General features: G+C 40.6%; 1 protein-coding gene across 7 annotated transcripts in view; it reads right to left on the bottom strand.

Moving 5' to 3' along the window:
• The window catches only part of RAPGEF5 (Rap guanine nucleotide exchange factor 5), a 223,941-nt gene that overhangs the window by 40,499 nt on the left and 159,608 nt on the right, over positions 1-23,834 (bottom strand). For all 7 annotated transcript variants that reach the window (XM_038390291.2, XM_038390290.2, XM_043509198.1 and 4 more), the window contains 4 exons: positions 10,382-10,460; positions 5,261-5,405; positions 2,719-2,816; positions 794-824 (listed from right to left, as the gene is read on the bottom strand). In XM_038390291.2, coding sequence (XP_038246219.1) covers positions 794-824; positions 2,719-2,816; positions 5,261-5,405; positions 10,382-10,460 — 353 coding nt within the window. The remainder of the gene's footprint in view (positions 1-793; positions 825-2,718; positions 2,817-5,260; positions 5,406-10,381; positions 10,461-23,834) is intronic.

Raw genomic sequence — 23,834 nt, 5'->3', positions numbered from 1 at the left:
AAATGTGTTCATAGGAAATCCACCCATCCATTCTTGGACAAATAAAGTGGGAGTTGCCTTACTTAACAACAACAGTAGAGATGGGGAATTCTGAGGAAGTTAAACATGTCTAGGCTAAGCAGTGCAAACATTGCAAGAGACTCTAATCACATTCACAGTTCATTTCTTACATACGGTCCTAAATAGCAACTGTCAATTGGCCTAGTCAGCAATTTCTCTACAATCTCATTTTCTGCTTTCTACATTTCCAAAATAACATTTTTAAGCTTATTACACACTTCAACTTCAGTCCAGTGAATTTCATGAGCACAGCAATTCACCGCGCTTATATTGACACCCCCCTTTTGCATCCTTTCCTTCTAGTTAAATAGGCACAAATTCATGTTTCTCTGTATGTGTGTGTCCCTGTCACAACACAACTCCCTTTACTCTGACTGACTACCTGACATTTGTAGCCAATGTCTTTGCTTGATTTGTTTGTGTCTGTCTTCCTGAATTCAAACCTGTATCTATCCAGCCAGGAAAGAGTATGCTGTTAGGCTCCTATTGAATTCTGATATCTCAAAATATGTTGTTAAAATGCTAATAATGTCACAGCCACTTTAGGTCAGCACATACAGCTGAAACCAGAGCTATGCTGGCAGAGGGAAAAAAGGCTTTTAGCAGCACTGCAGGCCTAGACTCTCGGATATGTCCTGTCATGTTTTTGGCCAATAGTCATTTTTAATTAGGCAGAGAAGAGGTTATGAGCAAGCAAGCAATGTAAAAGTCAAATATGTGTATCCTATATTACCTTTCTGTGAGGTGAATATTCATCTACGGTGCTGAAACAAAGGGATAATTTGAGTTACTCATTCTATCCAAAGATTAGAAAAGGAATTTGCAGCCAGCCAAAAGTTTATAACATAATATATTCACTATAAAGTTAGTGCAGAGTTCCTTCAGTGCGAGTTGAGGTCACCTAGTTGCACCCAGGAAGAAGTTAGTAGGTCATAGGATCAAGCCCTAGCATACTACACTAAAAGCCTTAGGGCCAGATCCTCAGCTTATGTAAAGCGAAACTATGCAGATTTACACCAGCTGAGGTGTACATTTACAAAAGGTGCATCCTGTCAATGTCCTTTAATATATTTCAGTGCGCACAGTGTACTTGGCAAAGTGATTCACTGTGAACATTCACATTTTTATATGCCAGTACAAGACAGAGCATGGACTAGTGGTCAGATCAGGGAACTCGAGTCAGGAGTTCTGGGACCCATTTCTGTTTTTGTTAAAATTCCTTTAAACTCAGGGGTTGTCTATATATACAGCTATTCAGTAACAGCTATGCCTGAATAACTCCATGTGTAGACACACACATTCTAGAACAGTTAAGCTAAATAAGAACAAGTAACTCTTGTTTTGGAATATGAGAGTCCACAACATCAAGTTATTCAATAATAGGTGTTCCCGAATAGTTCTACATGTAGACAAGCGCTCAGGCTACCTCTGACCTAGTGACCCCCTTCGGAAGCTTAACCAATCACAGAAACGTAGCAAACCTTGGGAAAAGTGAGATAGTCCATATAAACAATGATTTCACATATTTGAATGTAAAATATCTAAATATCCAATTACACCAAACTGTGAAAGTTTTATGGTATGAGTGATTGCAAAACAGACTTTTAAGGCTACAAGAGTAACAACTGCTGGATAACGACTTGCATTTAAAAGATTGAAACCCATTTGTTTAATCATATAATCTGGGATGAAAATATAAGTGCTGCAAACTTATTTGATACTACAGAAAACAAATAAGAGATTCATCCCTAGGGATAAGAACTGGTCACAGTCAATGTCAAAGCTCTCTTTGATCTCAACATGATAAAGTAACAACAACAAAAATTCTACTTACTTGAAACATATGCATTAAAATGTCTTTAAAAAATATAATTGGTATTGAAGAACAAACTTGCCATGTTAGTTGCAAAAGAGGGTTGAGTAAATGTTTCCTGGTAAAAGAAGTCCTGCCCACTCACAAACAATACAGTATATTGTATCAGTTATTTTAAATAATTCATTGCTAATTACTGGTAAGGCTAAGATTTTGTCATAGAGGTCAAGAAGTCACAGAATCTGTGACTTCCAGAGACCTCTGTGACATTTTCCACTTCAGCCCCAGGGCAGCCAGCCGATGGGGGCCCCACAGCTCCAAGTCACTGCAGGGTAGAGAAGGATGGGGGAGGGCATCTAGGAGTTCCAAGCTGCTGCGAGCGGCAGGGGGCACCCGAAGCTCCAGCAGCGGTGGGTGTTGGACCCTCCTGCCTCCCCATTTTGTCAGTTATTTTTAGTAAAAGTCAGGGACAGCTCACAGGCTTCCATGAATTTCTGTTCATTGCCTGTGACGTGTCCGTGACTTTTACTAAAAATAACTGTGACAAATGGGTCATATTTTGCCACACTTACTCACACTGAGTAGTACTCTACTCCACAAGTAGTCTCACCAAAATTAATGGGAGTAATTGTATAGTACCTTACTGTACAACATGAGAAAAATTGGACTAATTTTGCTTTATGTAAAAAGAAAGGTTATTTATACAACACCATGGCTGTTGTTTTCCTTGTACTGTAGTTATATTACTTATCCTTTTGTCTTTCTCTGTGCTAAAGAAAAATGTAAATAAAAAAAGTAAATTATACCCAAAAAAATGAGGGTTGACCAAAATAATCAATACTTACTGACGACGATGCATTCCAAGTATCTTTTGAAATTCTTTCAATTCCTTCTCGAGTATGGGATATTCATATACATCATCTAACACATTTCTGTATATTGTCTGGAAAAATAAAAAATGGTATCTGCACATATCTGATGACTGAAAGAAATATTATACATTGTATCAGCAGCCTCCATCAAATGAAGCATTACCCTAATAAAATAAATTCCAGGAATGTTTTAAAATGGGTCCTGTAATCCAGACAGTTCCTGTTTAAATAACTAAACCAGTCAGTGTCTGGCTACTGTACAGAGAAGTATTCTTTGCACACCATAAATAAAGGATAGCACTAAGGTGTCAGCAGTCTGTGGAAAGATTTAAAATGACACTTTTGTTTGTTACTTTAAACCTGGTTTAGCTCATACCAATCTACTTTTAAACATGAAAATAGATCACACCATCACCACACGATCAAAACAATGACAGTAATAATAATTAATCAATTGATTTAACTACTAAAATTAGGAGTATTTTCATTTAATTTCTGCATTTACATCCAAAAATTTTCTAGTCCCAAAATCTCTCACATGGAAATGACAAGATGCTCCTAGTCTCAAATTAATGAGCAAATAAATCTTATGTTCTTGATTTTTTGCATTTCCTGAATGTCATTATTCAAACCCTTCTCAACTAATTATGGAAGACATTTGACCTTAGATATAAAGTAAACAAATTATATTGACTTTGACACTTGAAGTCATTATGGAGGGAAACATTTTCTCTTTGATCTTCTGTAACCATCCAGAAGTTTATACAGAGTTTCTCCTGGCTAACAAATGGGGATCATATACTAAAGGCCAAATTATCAGCCCAACTTCACAAACTGTGGGCATAAATAATTTTGGACTGCAATTTCATATTCAATTTTTTCAGGTGCAATTCAGACCAACTGAACATTAGTAGTAGCAGTAGAGGTACTGTGGTGGTGCCTTAAGTTACAGTCAGGGATTGGGGCCCAAAGTGCTTGGCTCTGTACATAAACACCGAACAAAGAGACAGCCCCTACCCCCACGGGCTTACAATATAAACCAACATTTAATAAAATGTAAATCCCCCATTGTTGGTGCAGTTGGTGCCCAACTCCTAGCACTGTTTTACACATGGAATGTCCCTAGAGCAGAAACCCTGGGGCCCCTACTTCTATGTGCTCTGCACCAGTCACAAGGAACTCAAATAGCAAAGAAGCCCAAAACTTTCTCCAAGATTAGTTTAGCACTGCAGGTTTCTTAAGTTTACCATAAGTGAATCCATAACAGAAAGTGCCCCCAACCAAGTCCCTAAATGAAGGTAAAGAGTTTTACTTCAGGAAAGGAGAAGGAGCTCAGGCAGTCTCCCAAGAGAATTCCTTCCTTCCATCAGAAGTAGGAAATAGACAGATCTAGGCCCAGCACAGCATTACTATTTTAATGACAATCAAGCTACAGCTGCAGTTAGAAATCACTGAGACAGGACAGTAAGGGCTTGTCTATGCGAGGGTATGCAAGAGTCCACATCACAGGGGTGTAAATTCTAGTGTGCAAAAGTGTATCATGCAGTAGCTAGCCCATATGGACTCTGCTGGTCCCTAGTATGTGTTAATGTAGTTCCATTTCAAACAGCGATTACATTAATATGCACTAGTAACTTTTAGTGCACACCAGCAGGGTCCACATAGGCTACTTAATGCATGACACACTAGTGTGCACTAGAAGTTACACCCTGCTGGTGCAGACGAATGCATCACACAGACAGATTGAACACTCCTTGATCATTAGGCAGGCAGAAATTTAGGGCATGTCTACACAAGCACTTACTGTGCACCAAGCTGGAATGTAAATCTACAGTTCTCCAGCATGCCGCTCACTAACTATCCATGTGGGCCCTGCTGATCTGCGCTAAAAGTTCCTAGTGTGCACTGACATACGTGCCATACAGTATGTGCTTGTGTAGAGAGGCCCCTTCTTTCTCAAAATGCATAATGGAGCTACTAGGGTATCCACGAGCACCTGTCAAACAGTACAGAATAGATGTTCAGTGTTAGGCTGATGCAGTGTTTGCTGAAAGGGGCATAAAATGCTGTCCCCCAGTCTATGTTATTTGGAACCCTGATTTGGGAAGCTCTGGACTGGTAAAGAACATGAGTACACCTGTGGATATTTCCTTTATCTGTTAATTTTTTTCTTCAAAATATTAGTCCAGAGCTCCTCCCTTTAAAGATTACCCACCCTTGTACAAAGTTTCGTATTAGAACTCAGTGTTTACTTCCAGCGTCTCACATAACAGATATTCAGTTGAAACTTAAAAATCAATGAGGCATTAAGCCCATTATATGTAGAAGGTCGCTTGGTCATACTGTTTCCATCTATTGGCAGAGAGGACTTATGCCCTAATCACTGATCTAGTATAAAAGATCTCAAAGGTAAGAAAAATTATGCCCAATATTTTTCTTATTTGGGATTTTAAACACATATACCTAAGTATTTGTTATTTATAGTATTAAAGTGCATCAGTGAGTAATACAGTACCTTTAAAAACTGCTTTAAATGCTCATCTTCATGTAACCAGTCTTTGTAGAGAGAAGTCCACTGAGACACCAAATGCAAGACTTTTCGTTTTCTACAGGGAACATCTGCATTTTCTTCCTTGCCTTGATCATTCTTAGCACAATAGGTACAATAGGTTAAGGAACAGAAGCCTGGGGTATCATTAAAATGTAGAAATTAAAGGTGGAAAAGAACAATTAGGTCAAATCATCCATCCCCCTGGCAGTGCAGAATTTTTCACTATACGATATAGTCTTAAGTACTTTATCCTGTGTAGTTTAGAAGGGTTATCAACTTTTAGGAATGAAATACACAGTACAGAAACATCAGCTGAGCCTCATTGCTACCTGAACATATTTCTTCTTTATAGATTGGGGACACAATTCTATAAAAGGAAAACCAATTTAAAAGGAATTGCACAACGTTGAGTCTGATCTTTTCTCTGCAACTGATATAGATGCAAACATGATTTACTGTTGGAAGCAGGACAATGCATCATTAAATACAAACATTACATTTTGGAGCATAGGAATTCTTTTTGTTCCCCAATATATAATTATGCATCAGCAGAAATAACACATTATTTTAAAAAAAGTAAAAGGGATCAATTTCGACCATTTTCCCCCCCAAGTCACAATGCAAATAAAAGCAACAGGAGAAAATTGCCGCATCACACAATCTACTTATTACTGCCTCTCACCCATTCTTTCTTTCCTCAAGTATAGAGAATCATTTGTTTGCACACTTTTGTGCATCATGTTATAAAAACTGAAACTTAACAAATCAGTTCATTTTACAGCAACAAGCCAATTAAAACAAACAGTCCGCATCATATGGAGGTAGTGGAACATTTTCCTGAAAAAACATGTTTTCCATCTTTAAAGTGGGATACAGAATATATAGTACCATATCATTAAAAGGTTGTAAGATATACACCAATTATTTTCCCCTTACGACACATTAAAATCTGTAAATTATATAGATGTGAATATTTTTAGGAGCTGTCTGTATCAGAGGAAGCATAGTCTGGGTAAGTTTAAATCTAATTTTGTAATAGTATTTTGTAAATGTCAGTATAAACCAACGAATAAAACTTTTTTTTTTTAAAGCACTGGGTTGAACTGTCCCATTGCTGCTCAGGGTTGGGGGGAGGAGGGGTAGGCAACTTTGGTTTCATTCATGTTTCAAATATTGTATTTTAAATTTATAATTGATATTTTGTAGATGTAGGAACACTAACTACCCTTTTCATTTAACTCCTCCGGATGTTCACTATTGTTGTCATGTATGGCTATTTGCAGATAGAAGGAAGAAGGATTTAAATCAATTCATAATGAAGTATACCCTCTACAAAAACTATTAATTGTACTGTTTAATTCAAATCAGGAACATGAAAAGATAAAGGAAGCTAAACTAATGTGTCCGCATAAATGTACACAGGTATATTATATACATGCATGTGTGTGTTTACATGGGACAAGAAAAACTGTATTAATTTGACAATTGTACACAGATAAGCAACAAAAAGAATAAGGAAACGAACATGTTGAGGTTGAACTCAATCTTATCTCTGTCTTAATGAACTTTTGCATTACAATACAGTCTTCAGTTATGTGGTCACATACTACAATGGAATATATAATGTTTTGCAGTTCTGCGTACAAGTTACTCCTGAGTGCATTCTGCACCAAAAAATTAAAAATTCTGCACACAATATTTTAAAATTCTGCAAGTTTTATTTGTCAATAAATAAATGCAGAGGCTCCAGCCTGGCAGTGGGGAGCACAAGCCACTAGCTTGCTGAAGGTGGGAGATCACCCTGAAGCCTCCCTGCCCTGCACTCCCAGGACACGGACTCAGCTGTGAGGCTGCACCTGACCCTCCCACAGCACAAGGCTTGGGCCTGCTCCAGAAACACCCTGGGGCCCTGCCCATCTGCACCAGGCACACCAAGAGTGGGGCAGGCTCAATCAGACAGGATCCAAGTGTGGAGGGGCTCAGTGTGGGTGGAATCCAGGTGTGGGGTGAGAGGACTCCGTGTGGGACAATCTGGCTGCAGGCAGCTCAGTGGGGGGGTCTAAGTGTGTGGGGGATCTGGAGAGAGGCCTGTTGGGGGGGTTCCAGGTGCAGGGGCAATGGGACTCTATAGGAGCTTCCAGGTGAAGGTGGCTGGGGTTCAGCAGAGGGGCTGAGTGAGGGGGGCTGGGTGCTGGGGGAGTGGGGCTTGGTGGTGTGGAGGTCTGGGGGCAGCTAGTTAGGGGGAAGTGGTGTGGGGGTCTGGATGTGAGAGCTCAGATGTGAGGCCCCCTGGATGCAAGGTGGGGGTTTGAGTGCACGGAGCTCAGTGGGGTGTGGTCTTGGTGTAGGGGTGGGGGTCTGGAGGCAGGGGGTCTGGGTGCAGGGGGGCTCCAGATACAGGGATAGAGGTTCAGTGGGGTGCGGTTCAGGTATGGAGGGCTAGGGGGTTTCTGGATGTACCGGGTGAGGCTTGACGGGGAGTCTGGGTATGGGGATTGGGTGGATGGGGGGAGCACCTACCCATATAGTAACCCCTCTCCCCACAGTTGAGAGCGATAGGGGCAGGAAGCAGGGGAGGATGCTGAGCTTCCTGCAGCTAGGGGAGGTTTCTGGGGGTGGGTCTGACACAGCCTCAGCCACTCCTTGCAGGGGAAGACGAAGTCCCATCCTTTCCTGCCTCCAGCCCAGCTGTGACTAGCAGCTGATCCTGGCTCAGGGTAGGAGCCACTGGCTGGGGTGTCCCCAGCCCCACAGTGATTTACCTCTCTGCCAGCTGGTCCGGGTGCCTGAAATGACATACCTGCTCTGCTAGGGAGTGGTGCATGACTTCTCTTGCAGCTTCCCTTTGCTGCCCTGTTAGAAAGTCATATTTCTATGGGAAAGCAAAGAAATCTGTAGGTGACATGAATTCCGCACATGCGCAGTGGCGCAAAATTCCCCCAGGAGTAACAAGTGTATATATGTGATCACATAATTAAAGACTGTACCATGGCACATGGGACAGAAATAATATTGCACGTTCAACCATAGTATTGGAATTTCTGATTTTTGGGTGCTTAGCCCTGCAACTATAATGCTCTCTTAATGTAGGCTTGTGTGAGTGTGAGTGTGTGAGAGAGAGAGAGACACACACACACACACACGAAACAAAACACCTGGTCTGCAACTGCTTGAATTTTGGGGTAGTTCAGATCCAAATCTGGATTTGAAGTTTCTAGTTTGAGTTTCTCTGGGTAATGAACAGAATGCCAATCTACACATACTTGAACTTTCAGAGATTTCAGTTTTGTATCCAAATCCCAGTATAAACTCCACAGCTCAGGCCTCTCTTTGTATGGGTCATTATATATAATTAGGCAGTAGCCCACTTTTTTCAGCATTCATAGGTACAACCCCTATACACACATACATACTGTATAGTTTATAGTTTACCGTGTGTGTGAGAAAAGCATAATTTATCCTCCCAAACATCCAGATGGCTATTTTTAATAAGATAAAACTTTAAAAAAAGTTATCCTCTTGTGGCACATTTCATTATGGGATATAATGGGAAATATGAAATGTCATTTATTGCATCATTTCCAAGAAAATGATAGTCAATGAACTATTAAGATCCATTTCATACAGATATTCCAAAGGAGTTCTGGAGATAACACTGTTTTAGAACTTTGTCTACACTTTCTTTGTGTTTGATTATATGGCTTAGTTCAGGGGTGGGCAAACATTCTGGCCCGAGGGCCACATTGGGGTTGTGAAACGGTAGGGAAGGCTGTGCCTCTGCCAACAGCCTGGCCCCACCCCCTCCCACTTCCTGTCCCCTGACTTCCCCCCCTCAGAACTCCCGACCCATCCAACCCCCCCTGCTCCTTGCACCCTGACTGCCACCTCCCGAGACCCCGTCCCCTGCCACCTCCCAGGACCCCACCCCCCTATTCAGCCCCCCCTGCTCCCTGTCCCCTGACCCCATCCACACCTCCACCCCCTGACAGGCCCCTAAGGACCCTCGACCCATCCATTCCCCCCCCACTCCTTGTCCCCTGACCACCCCCTTCCAGGACCCCTGTCCCTACCTGTCCCCCCAGGACCCCACCCTCTATCCAACCCTCCCATCCCCCCTCCTCCCGGGACACCACCCCCATCCAACCCCCCCCGGCTCCCTGTCTCCTGACTGCCCCCTAGGACCTCCTGCCCCTTATCCAATTCCCCCTCCTCCTACCAAAGCGGCAGGACAGGCTTATTGGAAAGCCTTGGAGGTGGGCGGGCACAAGCCGTGCTACCCACACGGCGGCGTGGCTGTGGGGAGGAGGGAGGCAGCAGGGGAGGGGCTGGGGGCTAGCCTCCCTGGCCGGGAGCTCAGGGGCCAGGCAGGATGGTCCCGCGGGCCAGATGTGGCCTGTGGGCCATAATTTGCGCACCTCTGGCTTAGTTACAATATTTCATTTTTCATACAGTCTAACTGGCCAAGACATACATTTTTAAGGAGGGGTTTCCTTCCTTCTGTTCTTTGTGGTAGCTTGCTACTAATTTTTAGGGAAGAAAACGAAATGTGGTCACTACTTGTGGATCAACAAAAACTAGATATATTATCTATTAAGCAACTCTTTGAATTTATAGCATATTCCACAACCACAATTTAAAAAGTCCCTATGCCAGTTTCATTTTTAACCTCTCTTATACATGGATTAATATTGAGGTAAACCTACTTAACACAATACTGTATAGCAAATTAGGACCAGATTGACACTTGCCCTTGAGCAAATACACATCGGGGTGAAGGCACAGAGGTGGATAAACGAAGCCTCCTCCACACGGGCTAGGGTCTTTTATATAGTCACACCAAAGGGTGTATAAATCTCCCAAATGAAGATAGGTATGAGATGAGGCTCAGAGCTCTCTCCTAATCAATCAATCAATCAGCTGGGGCTATTTCAGTGCCATGAAGGGGAGCAGGATGCAATGTTCCCTTGACATGGTATACAAGTATATCCACATTGCATTCTCTGGAGTCCTGGGAGGGGTTGTGACTCCTGTAGGAAAGAAGATGAGGACTATAAATACATAACTCTTTCAGTTAATGAAGGATATTGTCTCAGCAATGCCTGGCATAAGTCATCAGTTGTCATGAAGACTGTGTACGTGAGAAGGAAGTCATCAAGGAGGGTCTCTGCAGAGAAAAAACAAAAGAATCCCAAAGTACAGTAAGTTACAGAGGTGAGGAGGCGGCCACCTATTGCTGCTAGTCTGCATGTCAGAAATATGACTTGTTAAAATATTCAGAGGATTCAAGCCCAAGAAATTTATTATTTATTTAGTCATTGTAAATTTGGAACAGTTCACACTATGCTGTCTCTGAGAACATGAGATTTTTGTGTCACAGTGGTACCCTAAACGTTTACATTACTTGTAAATCAGAAAAGACTGAATCAGACTCTTTGGATAACGCTATACATTGTAGGTTTTTAAATAAAAATTTTTACACTTCCTTTATGCATCTTTTCACATTGTGAGCTTTAAAATGATATTTCATCAATGTAGTAAGTTAGGTCATTTCCAAAAGAGTTTATTAAAGTTTATGGCAAGAAGATGGACAGACAAAAGCCCATTAAAAATCTCTTCTTTTCTAGACTGCTGGTACTGTAGGTATTTAGTGAATGACTCATCCTTCTAAAGCAGGAGCATATGTGAAATCACTATCTAGTCTCTATCCCGTGGTTAGTAAAAAGGTGCTTACGTCACACAAAAAAGTAACCATCCCAATTGGCAAAAAGAAAAGGAGTACTTGTGGCACCTTAGAGACTAACAAATTTATTAGAGCATAAGCTTTCGTGAGCTACAGCTCACTTCATCGGATGCATTTGGTGGAAAAACATCCCAATTGGCACTCTTGTAGTAGTTTCAGCAAAGCAACCTTACCACAGGCTTGACTAAACTGTTTTGGGGAATTTGAAAGAGTCGAAGTAGTGAATTTGTATATACATTGACAGGGATCCAAAAAGCAACTGGTAGCTCACCAGTTTTGAGTATCATTTTAAGCTTCTGTTTGCAGTGTTAAGCTTTTGGAATTTTTTCTTAATCTTTATTTAATAATGTAACCAAAGCTCTCTCTGTCTCTTACATTCCTCCTTTTGGCTTTGGTGGTATTTTAACAAAGCAAGCTAAGTCATTCATTTAAATAATAGCTCTATCCACTGTATTTGTTTTGCATCAAGTCTTTGGGTAGTAAACTGTACTAGTTCACAACTCAGTACAACAACATGAAATTCTACTCCTCCTCCCTCCCCCTCACTTATCATATAAGCCTCAGGATTTTTCTAAAACTTTCAGGCATGCAACAAAATCAAACTAATTCACTTCCTATTCCCGTAAGTTATCCAAAAATGTAATACATCCTATAGGAACATATTTGCTGTACAAACTAATAAAGCAATCATTACTTGTCTAAAAATGGACGAGAGACTATTGCCCTGCATAGCTTAATGTGAAAATGAATTTCTTTTTCTTTTATAAGATATTAGATATTAGGAATTTCCTCTCTACGTTTTAGTAAATGTACTGCATCACTTCTAAAAATAAAACAAACAGTCTAGCATCAATTATTTTATCACATGAGAATATGAAAGTGGATACAAGCTGAATAGAACACTCCTGTCAGCTATACAGCATGCAGTATTTCGGCAGCTCCTTCATGCACATTGACTTAAATGGGAGATTTCCTGATATCAGGACTGAAGGCCAAATCATCCCCTACACATTAAAAAAGACAAGGCAGAGCCAAGATACTCCTTGGACCTGATTCTCCCATCACTTGTGCATGGCCAGTTCCCACTGAAATCAATGTGCACGTGTGCAACTGACAGAATATTTGGGTCCCATGGGTTTTTAAACTCAGAGTTTCTGAATCATTATCACAACTAGTAGGATACCTTCTTGGAGTGGATGTGTCCTCAGAAGTACAGGAGGAGGGCACAATGCTCCTAAGAGTTCTGAGGCATGTCCACACAGCTGCCGGGACGTAAGGTGGAGGAGTGTAAATAAGGACTACCCTCCTGAGATGTACTTGATTCCCCATGACAGCATGTCTGTTCACTTACACCTCATTCAAAACCAAACATCATGAAGGGGATTTCCATGTAAGATAATGATGAGAGAATCAGCATTATCTTGTACAACTGCTTCCCTGCTCTTTCGAGGTGGGATTAGACCAAGCAGAATGGCTATTCTCCAGCCATGCCTTATGAAAGCTCCTAAACCTGAGGGACATACACAGGGTGTAAGCTTTTGAGTGGGTGGGGTGGGGTGGAAATGATGCCCAGTTATGCTTAATGTACCGGTAATTCCACTATTTCCAAGTCCTTCATGGTTTTTTGATTGTTGTTGTTGTTTTTTTTGAGTACATAGAATCAGAATCATAGGACTGGAAGGTTACCTCAAGAGGTCTTCTAGTCCAGTCCCCTGCATTCATGGCAGGAATAAGTATTATATAGACCATCCTTGACAGGTGTTTGTCTAATCTACTCTTTAAAATCTCCAATGACGGAGATTCCACAACCTCCTTAGGCAATTTATTCCAGTGCTTAATCACCCTGACTGTTAGAAATTTCTTCCTAATGTCCAACCTAAATCTCCCTTGGTGCAATTTAAGCCCATTGCTTCTTGTCCTGTTCTCAGAGGTTATAGAGGACAATTTTTCTCCCTCCTCCTTGTAACAATCTTTTATGTACTTGAAAACTGTTATGTCCCCTCTCAGTCTTCTCTTTCCACACTAAACAAACCCAATTTTTTTCAATCTTCCCTCATAGGTCATGTTTTCTAGACCATTAATCATTTTTGTTTCTCTTCTCTGGACTTCCTCCAATTTGTCCACATCTTTCCTGAAACTCTAATCGAGGCCTAATCAATACAGACGAAAACAGAAGAATTATTTCTTGTGTCTTGCTTACAACTCTCCTGCTAATACATCCCAGAATTAGGTTTCCTTTTTTTTTTTTTTTTTTTTTTTTTTTTTTGGAAAGTGTTACGCTGTTGACTCTCATTTAGCTTGTGATCCACTATGACCCCCAGATCCCTTTCTGCAATATTTGTTCCTAGGCAGTCATTTCCCATTTTGTATGTGTGCAACTGATTGTTCCTTCTTAAGTGGAGTACTTTGCATTTGTCCTTATTGAATTTCATCCTATTTGCTTCAGACCATTTCTCCAGTTTATCCAGATTATTTTACATGACATGGCTCAGAACAGACAGACAGATATGGCCCATATGTTAAATCCTCTCTAGACATTGCTGTAGTACCCCTCTGTATTGATCAACATCATATTTCACAGTAAGTAGCAGCATGTGTCTAAGTATATTATTGGCATGATGTAACAGAACACAATATTTAACATAAAATTATCTCCTCTTTCATAACCAAACACTGAATTAAGATCAAATTCAAGAAGCTCCCAGTGCTGTCCTGGGAATACATCCTCTGACATTAAAACTGTTATAGCATATTTTAAATGGTAGACATTCTTACTATAGGTTTCAGAGTAGCAGCCGTGTTAGTCTGTATTTGCAAAAAGAAAAGGAGTACTTGTGGCACCTTAGAGACTAACTAATTTATTTGAGCATAAGCTTTCGTGACCTACAGCTCAGTTCATCAGATCCGATGAAGTGAGCTGTAGCTCACGAAAGCTTATTCTCAAATAAATTTGTTAGTCTCTAAGGTGCCACAAGTACTCCTTTTCTTTTTGTAAATACAGACTAACACGGCTGCTACTCTGAAAACGGTAACGAGAGTGATCACTTAAGGTGAGCTATTAGCAGCAGGACAGCGGGGGGGGGAAAAAACCTTTTGTAGTGATAATCAAGGTGGGCCATTAGCAGTTGACAAGAACATCTGAGGAACAGTGGGGGGTGAGGGGAGAGGGAATAAACATGGGGAAATAGTTTTAATTTGTGTAATGACCCATCCACTCCCAGTCTTTATTCAAGCCCAAGTTAATTGTATCCAGTTTGCAAATTAATTCCAATTCAGCAGTTTCTCATTGGAGTCTGTTTCTGAAGTTTTTTGTTGAAAAATTGCCATTTTTAGGTTTGTAATCGAGTGACCAAAGAGATTGAAGTGTTCTCTGACTGTTTTTGAATATTATAATTCTTGACGTCTGATTTGTGTCCATTTATTCTTTTACGTAGAGACTGTCCAGTTTGACCAATGTACATGGCAGAGGGGCATTTCTGGCACATGATGGCATATATCACATTGGTAGATGTGCAGGTGAATGAGTCTCTGATAGTGTGGCTGATGTGATTAGGCCCTATGATGGTCCCTGAATAGATATGTGGACACAGTTGGCAGTGGGCTTTGTTGCAAGGATAGGTTCCTGGGTTAGTGGTTCTGTTGTGTGGTGTGTGGTTGCTGGGTTGTCCTTCAGGATAGATTGTAGATCCTTGATGATGCATTGGAGAGGTTTTAGTTGGGGGCTGTAGGTGATGGCTAGTGGCGTTCTGTTATTTTCTTTGTTGGGCCTGTCCTGTAGTAGGTGACTTCTGGGTACCCTTCTGGCTCTGTCACTCTATTTCTTCACTTCACCTGGTGGGTATTGTAGTTTTAAGAATGCTTGATAGAGATCCTGTAGGTGTTTGTCTGTCTGAGGGACTGAAGCAAATGTGGTTGTATCTTAGGGCTTGGCTGTAGACAATGGATTGTGTGGTGTGGTCTGGATGAAAGCTGGAGGTATGTAGATAAGTGTAGCAGTCACTAGGTTTCTGGTATAGGGTGGTGTTTATGTGTGACCATCACTTATTAGCACCGTAGTGTCCAGGAAGTGGATCTCTTGTGTGGACTGGTCCAGGCTGAGGTTGATGGTGAGGTGGAAATTGTTGAAATCCTGGTGGAATTCTTCAAGGACCTCCTTCCCATGGGTCCAGATGATGAAGATGTCATCAATGTAGCGCAAGTAAAGTAGGGGCGCTAGGAGACGAGAGCTGAGGAAGCGTTGTTCTAAGTCAGCCATAAAAATTTTGGCATATTGTGGGGCCATGCAGGTACCCATAGCAGTGCCGCTGACTTGAAGGTATACATTGTCCCCAAATCTGAAATAGTTGTGGGTGAGGACAAAGTCACAAAGCTCAGCCACCAAGTTTGCTGTGACATTGTCGAGGATACTGTTCCTGACAGCTTGTAGTCCATCTTTGTGTGGAATGTTGGTGTAGAGGGCTTCTACATCCATAGTGGCTAGGATGGTGTTTTCTGGAAAATCACCAACGTATTGTAGTTTCCTCAGGAAGTCAGTGGTGTATCGAAGATAGCTGGGAATGCTGGTAGCGTAGGGCCTGAGGAGAGAGTCCACATAGCCAGACAATCCTGCTGTCAATGCCTGAGATGATGGGGCATCCAGCATTCCCAGGTTTATGGATCTTGGGTAGATTTTTCTTGGGATCTTTTCTAAGATTTGCAGCAAACAGTGAAAATAAAATACATGCATATATATTTTTGAAATGGCACAACAGACTTTTGTACAAAGAGGGATTACTTTCAAAGGAAACTTTTTGTATATAGATACAGCTTGCATTGAAAGTAGTCTTTGAACAGAGGTCTGATGCCATTTCTTTTGAATTCTCTGCTTCGTAAATTTTTTATTTAATCGTTTCCTTTTAAGTGTCATTCTAATTTTTCTTTGTTCCTCCCAGTTTTCCTTTATTTGGTTAGGCAATTATTACAAAGTTTGTGACTAGCTTGCAGCTACTGAAATATTTAATTCTAAAGACAATTTCCGGCTTTTTAAAGCTTCATTAAGATGCACGACAGAGAAAGCATAAGGCTATGTCTTCACTAGAAATGCTGCAGCAGCTCTGCTGCAGCAGTGTAGACACTCACTACAGCAACAGGAGGGGTTCTCCTCTCACTATAATCAACCTCCCTAAGATGTGGTAGCTAGGTGAATGGACCCAGCACTGTCTACACTGGGGGTTAAATCAGCTTACCTACATCACTCAGTGTTATGGATTTTTCACACCCCCAGAGCAACACAGCAGAATCGACCCAAGTTTTTAGTATAGACTTGGCCTAAGTTCAATGGGTTACTGCTCTTGCTGCTCCTTGGGAGCTGCCATAAGCAATAAATACACCATAGTAAATGTGCATGATAACGAAAGCTCTCAATATGGTGTTTGAGGCATAAGAAGAATATACAACCAAACCTTTTTTGGTACTAATCATCAATCTGTTTAAACCAACTTCTGTTTGAGGCAGAGTCCCATATGATGCCTTGGTTACATGATTCAGAGAGGAGCAAAATGGGACAGAATAGACACCAACTCTGTGCAAGAAGGGAAGCCACTCCTCTCTGGTATGCTTCCCTTGGCAACTTTCACCACCAAAGTCTCTCCACATAAGAGAGACAGGACTGGAACTCCACAGGAACTGAGGAGAGCCAAGAAGCAGCAGTTGGATGTGGGATGCTTTTCTTTGTGGAACAGGAATTTTCTAGTGGAAATTTGTGCCAGGTTACGGTCAGTGGAACTAGCAATATCTCCTCTGCAAGAGGAGTTGCAAGCTTGTAGTTTGTAAGCATAGGGTTAGAGCCAATGGCAACATGGCTCTCTTAGTGGAGAAGAGAAGCCCAGAGTCTAACATGGAGTGGATGACCCTATACAAGTATAGGCTGCAGATCATCCCCCGTGGACTTCTAGAGAATCCACAGAATTCCCTGGCTAGCCCCCACACTCTTCCCACTTGAGGAGACAACTCCCCAAGTTTTAACTCGAGGAATATGGGACATGTTTTTCACTTCCACAAGTTTGAAGGATAAGATGGTAGGATATAACTCATACTGCAGTTCATTTTTCAACAGCTCATTTTTATGTTCCCCAATCCCTTTACTAGATGTGGTATCAATTATTAAGGCATTAAACATAAATGAATGAATAGTGATTAAGCCTGAAAACTTCCAGGTCACACAATTAGTGACTTGAGTGAGAGATTATTCTTATTACTGTCCCCAAGACTTGAGATGCATTGCTGTTCTTGAACTCTAATGTCTCCCCATGCTACTGAAGCAGCCCAAAGCACCAATGGATCACAGGTATTGGTTTAATAAATATGAGAAAAGACTTAAACCAAAGCAAAGATGCCCCTGTTAAACGGTTACCAGTTTCTTTTTACTAATCTGAATTGATTTGAAGATACTGACTGAAAAATAACCTACAACACAGTTACGGCTATACAGGAGGAGAAAGTGAGGGAAATATGCCTGGAAATACCCCCCAAAGGTTTATGTTACAGTGTAATTTTTATAGACCAAAATCAAACCACTCTACTAAGTAGCTGAAATAAAATATAGCTATAAATATGTAAAGAAGGCAGCACAACAGAATTTAAAAAGGCTACAACTTTATCAAGTTAAGCAACACTTCACTGTTACTGATAACATTATTCAGACAATCCCCTTTCTAACCAAATATGATGGTCTTAAATGCAACAAGAGAGAACTTGAAAATCCATTACATTTTGCCCTGGTATTCTGATAATCATTTTTTGCAGAGAATAATTTGCCTTGCTCTCTTCTTACTTGTTCTGCTTCTGCTCTTCACAATGATATTAAATTGGATAGTTGAGTATAGTGTCAGTGCCACGCAGAAATAAACAAAAGGAAGCTTTAATTATTGCAGATACAGGTCAGATAATTAATTAAACACAAACATTTTTTTCAATTCAGCTTTTAGGAATGTGTCTTCTAAAAGCAGCAGTTTCTAATACTGAGCCAATACCAGCTACAAACAATACTCAAAATTATAAAGTTCTGTCTTGTTGTTAAACAGTAGTAAGAAGACCATTTAACTATTACAAAGTTATTGGAAAGAAGAAAACGAGCATTTTTTGCTACTAGTCCCTCAGCAGGGTAGCTTTGAATACACCGGAGTCACTGTCATTGCTTTTTTTATTGTGCTGATACCAAACAGACAATGCCTCTTTGGAATATGGGACTTTAATTTGGGAAATTTTGTCCAACTCTTAAAAAAATATTATGTATCATGTAAAATTAAAAATTAAGTACTGGCTGTTCCTATGTAGGTGGCACTTAGACAGCAACTGAAAGAGGGTGAAAGGAACTTCTTTCTCCAACTGGCATATGCATCCAAACAATGCAGACCTAGCTTTCTTGAGTTGAAGCTGGCTAATATGACCAACATGGTCACAAAGGGATGTGACCAACAATATTGATGTTGCCAGGGCTCTTTTTTCTTTCCTTTCCCTCTTCTCAAACAGCTGATGATAGACATTGGGAAGTACATGCTGCTCCTTTCACAACCAAGCGAAAGGAGCGTCATACTGCATGCTCTCCCATTTGTTTTGAGACTGTGACATTACACTACATATTCTTTATGAAAATATGCTTAAGATATGGATATCACATAACAAATATATGTTTTGCAAGGTGGCTCATGTAAGATATCATTGGAACGGTGATGATTTACTAAACATGATTATCCAATTTGTATGCTGGTATCATTTCTGTATCTGAAGTTAGGAATATTAACCATGTATCTATATTTCAAATGTGCTGCTTTGGGTATCTCCCACAACTAGTCCTTCAGCTACAACAATGAAAAATCCAGACAGGGCTGATGGTCCATTAGGAAGAAACAACAAGACTCTGAAGATACTAATCTCTCTCCTTCCTGAGAGCTGTCCTGAGACTAGCTGTGACACTACTACTAAACATTATCTTGGATTTCAAGTAATTTTCCACTAACAGGAGGGGGAGGTCAAGTTTGGGAAAGAAAAGGCTTCCTGCTTTATGTAAATTCTATTTAATGCTGGGAAAGAAGGCATCCCAGACTCTTCTTCATGGCCTACCCAAGAAGAAGACTGCTGAAAGAACCTGAAGTGACAAAAGAGACTAAACTGAAGGGAAAGGCAGGGGTGAGTCCACACTGAGACAGGGGTCCAGTCTGCAAGAAGAAATAAGTAGTACTCTGAGCTACAGAAACTCTGCATCCTGCCTTATCCAACATTTAGGGTGAGAAATTACATATTGGAACCTGTTTCTTTAGTGAATCAAGCTTAGTTTGTGTTTGACAACACAGTAGTGAAGTTAGTAAATTTATAGCAGAAAATGTAATGGATTTCACTCTTGATAATTATTCAACTTGGGACAATCTCTTCCCTAAATCAATCCAAACTTGCCAAAGTATGGTGGTTACTGATGCCTCCTAGTGATTGTGGCTAGGGAAATGAATTAACTTTCTTATTAATGGTGACAGGTTTCAGAGGGGCAGCCATGTTAGTCTGTATCAGTAAAAAAACCAAGGAGTTCTTGTGGCACCTTAGAGACTAACACATTTATTTGGGCATAAGCTTTTGTGGGATATAATCCACTTCATCAGATGCATGGAGTGATACTCGCACCTTCTTGTCAACTGCTAGGAATGGGCCACATCCACTTTGATTGAATTGGCCTAGTTAGCACTGACCTCCCACTTGGTAAGGCAACTCCCATCTTTTCATGTGCTGTATATTATACCTGCTTACTGTATTTTCCACTCCATGTATCTCATGAAGTGGGTTATATCCCACAAAAGCTTATGCTCCAATACATTTGTTACTCTCTAAGGTGCCACAAGGAGTCTTCATTGTTTTTTCTTATTAATGTTACTATCATATCCATAATGGGTTGTTGGTAGGACTGTCAATATTTTTAAATCAACATTTTAAATTACAATTATAAACTGGAGAAAGTGGCTGTGAAGATGTGTATCAAGGATATGCTAAATGGCTCATCCTTTCTTAGTCTATAACAGTGAGCATGATGGGCCATTTGCTTTTTCATAATAGCAACCTGACTTGACACAGCAAATTTTCACATCTTCATCTACAGCACTCTTATTTTCTTTTTCTTAGCTTCCCTATTGTTTGTGTTTTTCTATTCATACACAATTTTAAAAATCTTGGTTGTCTTTTCATTGTTATGCATCTCTTTAATTTTATTGTAGCAAAATAGTTTGAATGCTAAAAAATAATGTCCACCAATACATAAACAAAATTCTGTACACCTTTTTCTGAAGATTGCCTATTACAGTGTTTTACTGTGAAGAATAGCAGCTCATCTTATCAGTTTTCTTTGAAAACTCAGCACTATTCTGAACTCAAGTCAATTCCTTCATACACCGTAGAATTCCATCGTGAATATTTATGCAAGAATTACAAAAGATTTAGGGCTTAATTTAGACTTGTACTCTACACTAAAACAGATTATCAGAAAATTTAGATAAAGTATTGTAATTTGAGATTTTTCTGATTTATACAAAATAGATATTCAGCTTCCTCTGATTGGGGTGTTGGGAAAAGTGCAAGAGTCCAAAACTGTGCAGAGAATGCAAAAAAAAAAAAAAAAAAAAAAGATTGCCCAAATGAGCAAGCTACATGAATTCACAGACACAAAACTAAAACTTTTCCCCTTCACAGGTTAAAAATGTCCTTAGACAACATTATCGTCCCAATTCTGCAACTCTTACTCACACTCAGTAGGACTTGCTCACATGAGTAGGAGTACTCATTAGTGAGTAAATGGTATTTATATTGAATAAACTATGCAGATTCAGCCCCTTTAGTTACAGAACTGGCTCTTGAGAGAGAGAAAGGAGATAAAAATCTTATTTTCCCAAGCCTAGGTAATTACTAAATATTACTAATTCATCAGTTTCTCCTGCCACCTAAAAACAGATCCAAAATTTAGAGCCAGATCTATATATTCCTGAGCTACACACTTGCAATTCTACAGCATGACTCTTGTGGTACAGTGCTATACTGTGCTGTGACTCCAGCAGCAGAAAGTATGAAGGCAGCTTCCTAAAAGCAGCAGTATCAAAAGCATCAACATGATAAACTGCATCAGTTCTCCCAATTTGTAATAAGTAGCCAAACAGTCCCTGAGCCCTATGCAGTGGTGAAGGCTATTTGTTTATTTTTAAATACCATATAAAATGTTCAGTCTCTGTCAAGACTTATAGTTTTCCCCTTGCATGTTTAAAAAAATGTTTAGGTTTGCCAAACCCCATTCAACTACGTAAATAGGACCAATGTTGCCAAGGCTCTTATATACATCTTGGTTCTTCTTCACTGCAGAGTAAGAGGCAGCCAATACCAATTCATCATTCTACCTCCTTGCCCTATCCCTGATGAAGAAAAATATGTGCTGCTGCTGGAGTGATGATGGAAGAGTATTGCTCAAAGATTCTAGATACTGGATCAGACCCATGGTCCATCTAGTCCAGTATCCTGTCTCCGACCATAGCCAGCCCCACATGTTTCAGTGAAAAAAAGTATACGAAACTTGGCGGTAGACTGATAGTAAAATTATGCAAAAAGAAAAGGAGTACTTGTGGCACCTTAGAGACTAACAAATTTATTTGAGCATAAGCTTTCGTGAGCTACAGCTCACTTCATCGGATGCATTTCTGTCACTCACGAAAGCTTATGCTCTAATAAATTTGTTCGTCTCTAAGGTGCCACAAGTACTCCTTTTCTTTTTGCGAATACAGACTAACACGGCTGCTACTATGAAACCAGTAAAATTATGGGCCTCGTCCTAATCCCTAATAGCTAGAGATTGGTTTAAACCCTGATGCATGAGGTTCCCACCCCTTGTAAAACTTTTTTGCATTACCTATGACAAATCTGTATATTCTTGTTATCCACACAAACCTCCAATTCCTTTTGGAATCTTAAATTCTTGATCTCCAGGACAACATGCGGTAATGAGTTCCACGGTCTCCATTACATTTTGAGTGGAAAACTATTTCCTTGTATCAGTTTTGAATTTGCTACCTTTCAATTTATTAAATGTCCTTTGTTCTTGTATTATGAGACCGGGAGAGAAGAGGCTCCCAATCTCCCTTCTCTAGGCCATTCATTACTGTAAATACTTTTACCATGTCCCCTCTTATTTGTCTGCTTTCCAAGGTAAGGAATCTCAACATTTTCAATCTCTTTTCATGTAAGTGTTTTTCCAGGCCCTTGATCATTCTCAATGCTCTTCTTTAAATCTCTTTGGGTTCTGCAATATCCTTTTGGAGATGGGGTGACCAGTACTGCACAAAGAATTCTAGGTGAGAGCATAGCATTGATTTTATATATTGGCATTATAATATTTTCTGTGTTATTTTTCATCCCATCACTCATGCATCCTAACATCTTGTTTGCTTTTTTGCTGGTATCTGCACACTGAACGTGAACTGTCAACAACGATTCCCAGATCCCTTTTCCAAGTTGATATGGGTCTATGTATAGAATGAGCATCAACTTGGCCCCTCATGTTATTTTTTGGCAAAAAAAATTGCAATGATATGTGAACTGAGTCATGTAAGCGCCTTTCGTTGTTCAGGAATTACATGGCACAAGGGAAATAGCTGTTTGCTTGTTTTTGCACTAGTCACATTTTCAATATATGTGGCCAAATTCTGTTCTTGCAATTGCAATGTTAATCTGGAATAACACTTTTTATTTTTTTTTATTTTTTTTTTTGACTGGAGAAAAATACTAGCTGCTAATACTCATTTTGGAAATTGTTTTATGTTAATTCCAAGGCCAAATTCTCTTCTCGTTTACTTCAGTGCAAACTCAGAGTAACTCCACATAATTCCATTGTGCTGCAATAACTCATACCTGTGCTTTCACTCTTATTTTTTTTTCCTGATTATTGTTTGCATAAACACAGTATATAAAATGTGCAAAAACTCTTTAGAGTTATGCCATTCCCCTCATAAATTTCATGATGAGTAAAACCTTTAGGGAAACTTAGTTAATTGAATTATGAAAACTGTAAAATTCCACAGGAAAAGAGCCATTCAGTTGTAGGTCCATATGGAACTTAACATGACATTTATTCTTCATGACTAAGATACCTAAAAGTGATGAGTAAGTGTCAAATCCTGATGTCTTCATGCACTTGCTATTCCAATCAGCACTAGCTAGAGTTCTGAATGAAAAAGGGTTGAGTAAGAATGTCACGATTTGTCCCTATATATCACTCTTATCTTGCAGAATTAGTAACTTTTATATCACATTTAGTGACATTCAGTCTGCAGCCCTTACACACAGGGGCAGCGAATTGTATGGGCCTGTGGTACCCGGTCTCCTGAAAATTCAGAGCCCAGGGGACCCTCCTCCACCAACATTCAGGGCCAGGTCTCTCCCCTAGCCCCGCCTGCTGCCCCCGCACGCACACTCCCCCAAGCGTCCCTGCCTGCATTGGGCAGCCAGCGGCTGCCCCCTGCAGTTCCATGCTGTGCTCCCTCACCGGCTGCTGCTGGCTACAAGGGAGCAAAGGCCGAGGCAGCTGCTGCGCCTGCGAAGGGAGGAGGCGCATGGCAGGCCACACCCCCCACCCCAGCAAGTGACTCCAAGTGGATTCCGAGAGTGGGGTGGGGAGGAGACCTTATCCTGGCTGGACCTCCTGACCAGCAGCTGGGGCGGGGGGGCTTGGGTGAGTGTCGTGCCAGGGAGGGGCCCTTCTTCTGTCCCCAGAACTCATTGCTGCCGGCAGGGAGAGGGCTG

The sequence above is a fragment of the Dermochelys coriacea genome, chromosome 2, assembly GCF_009764565.3.
Source record: "Dermochelys coriacea isolate rDerCor1 chromosome 2, rDerCor1.pri.v4, whole genome shotgun sequence".
Lineage (NCBI taxonomy): Eukaryota > Metazoa > Chordata > Testudines > Dermochelyidae > Dermochelys > Dermochelys coriacea.
This window is presented reverse-complemented; position numbering and strand designations above follow the sequence as displayed.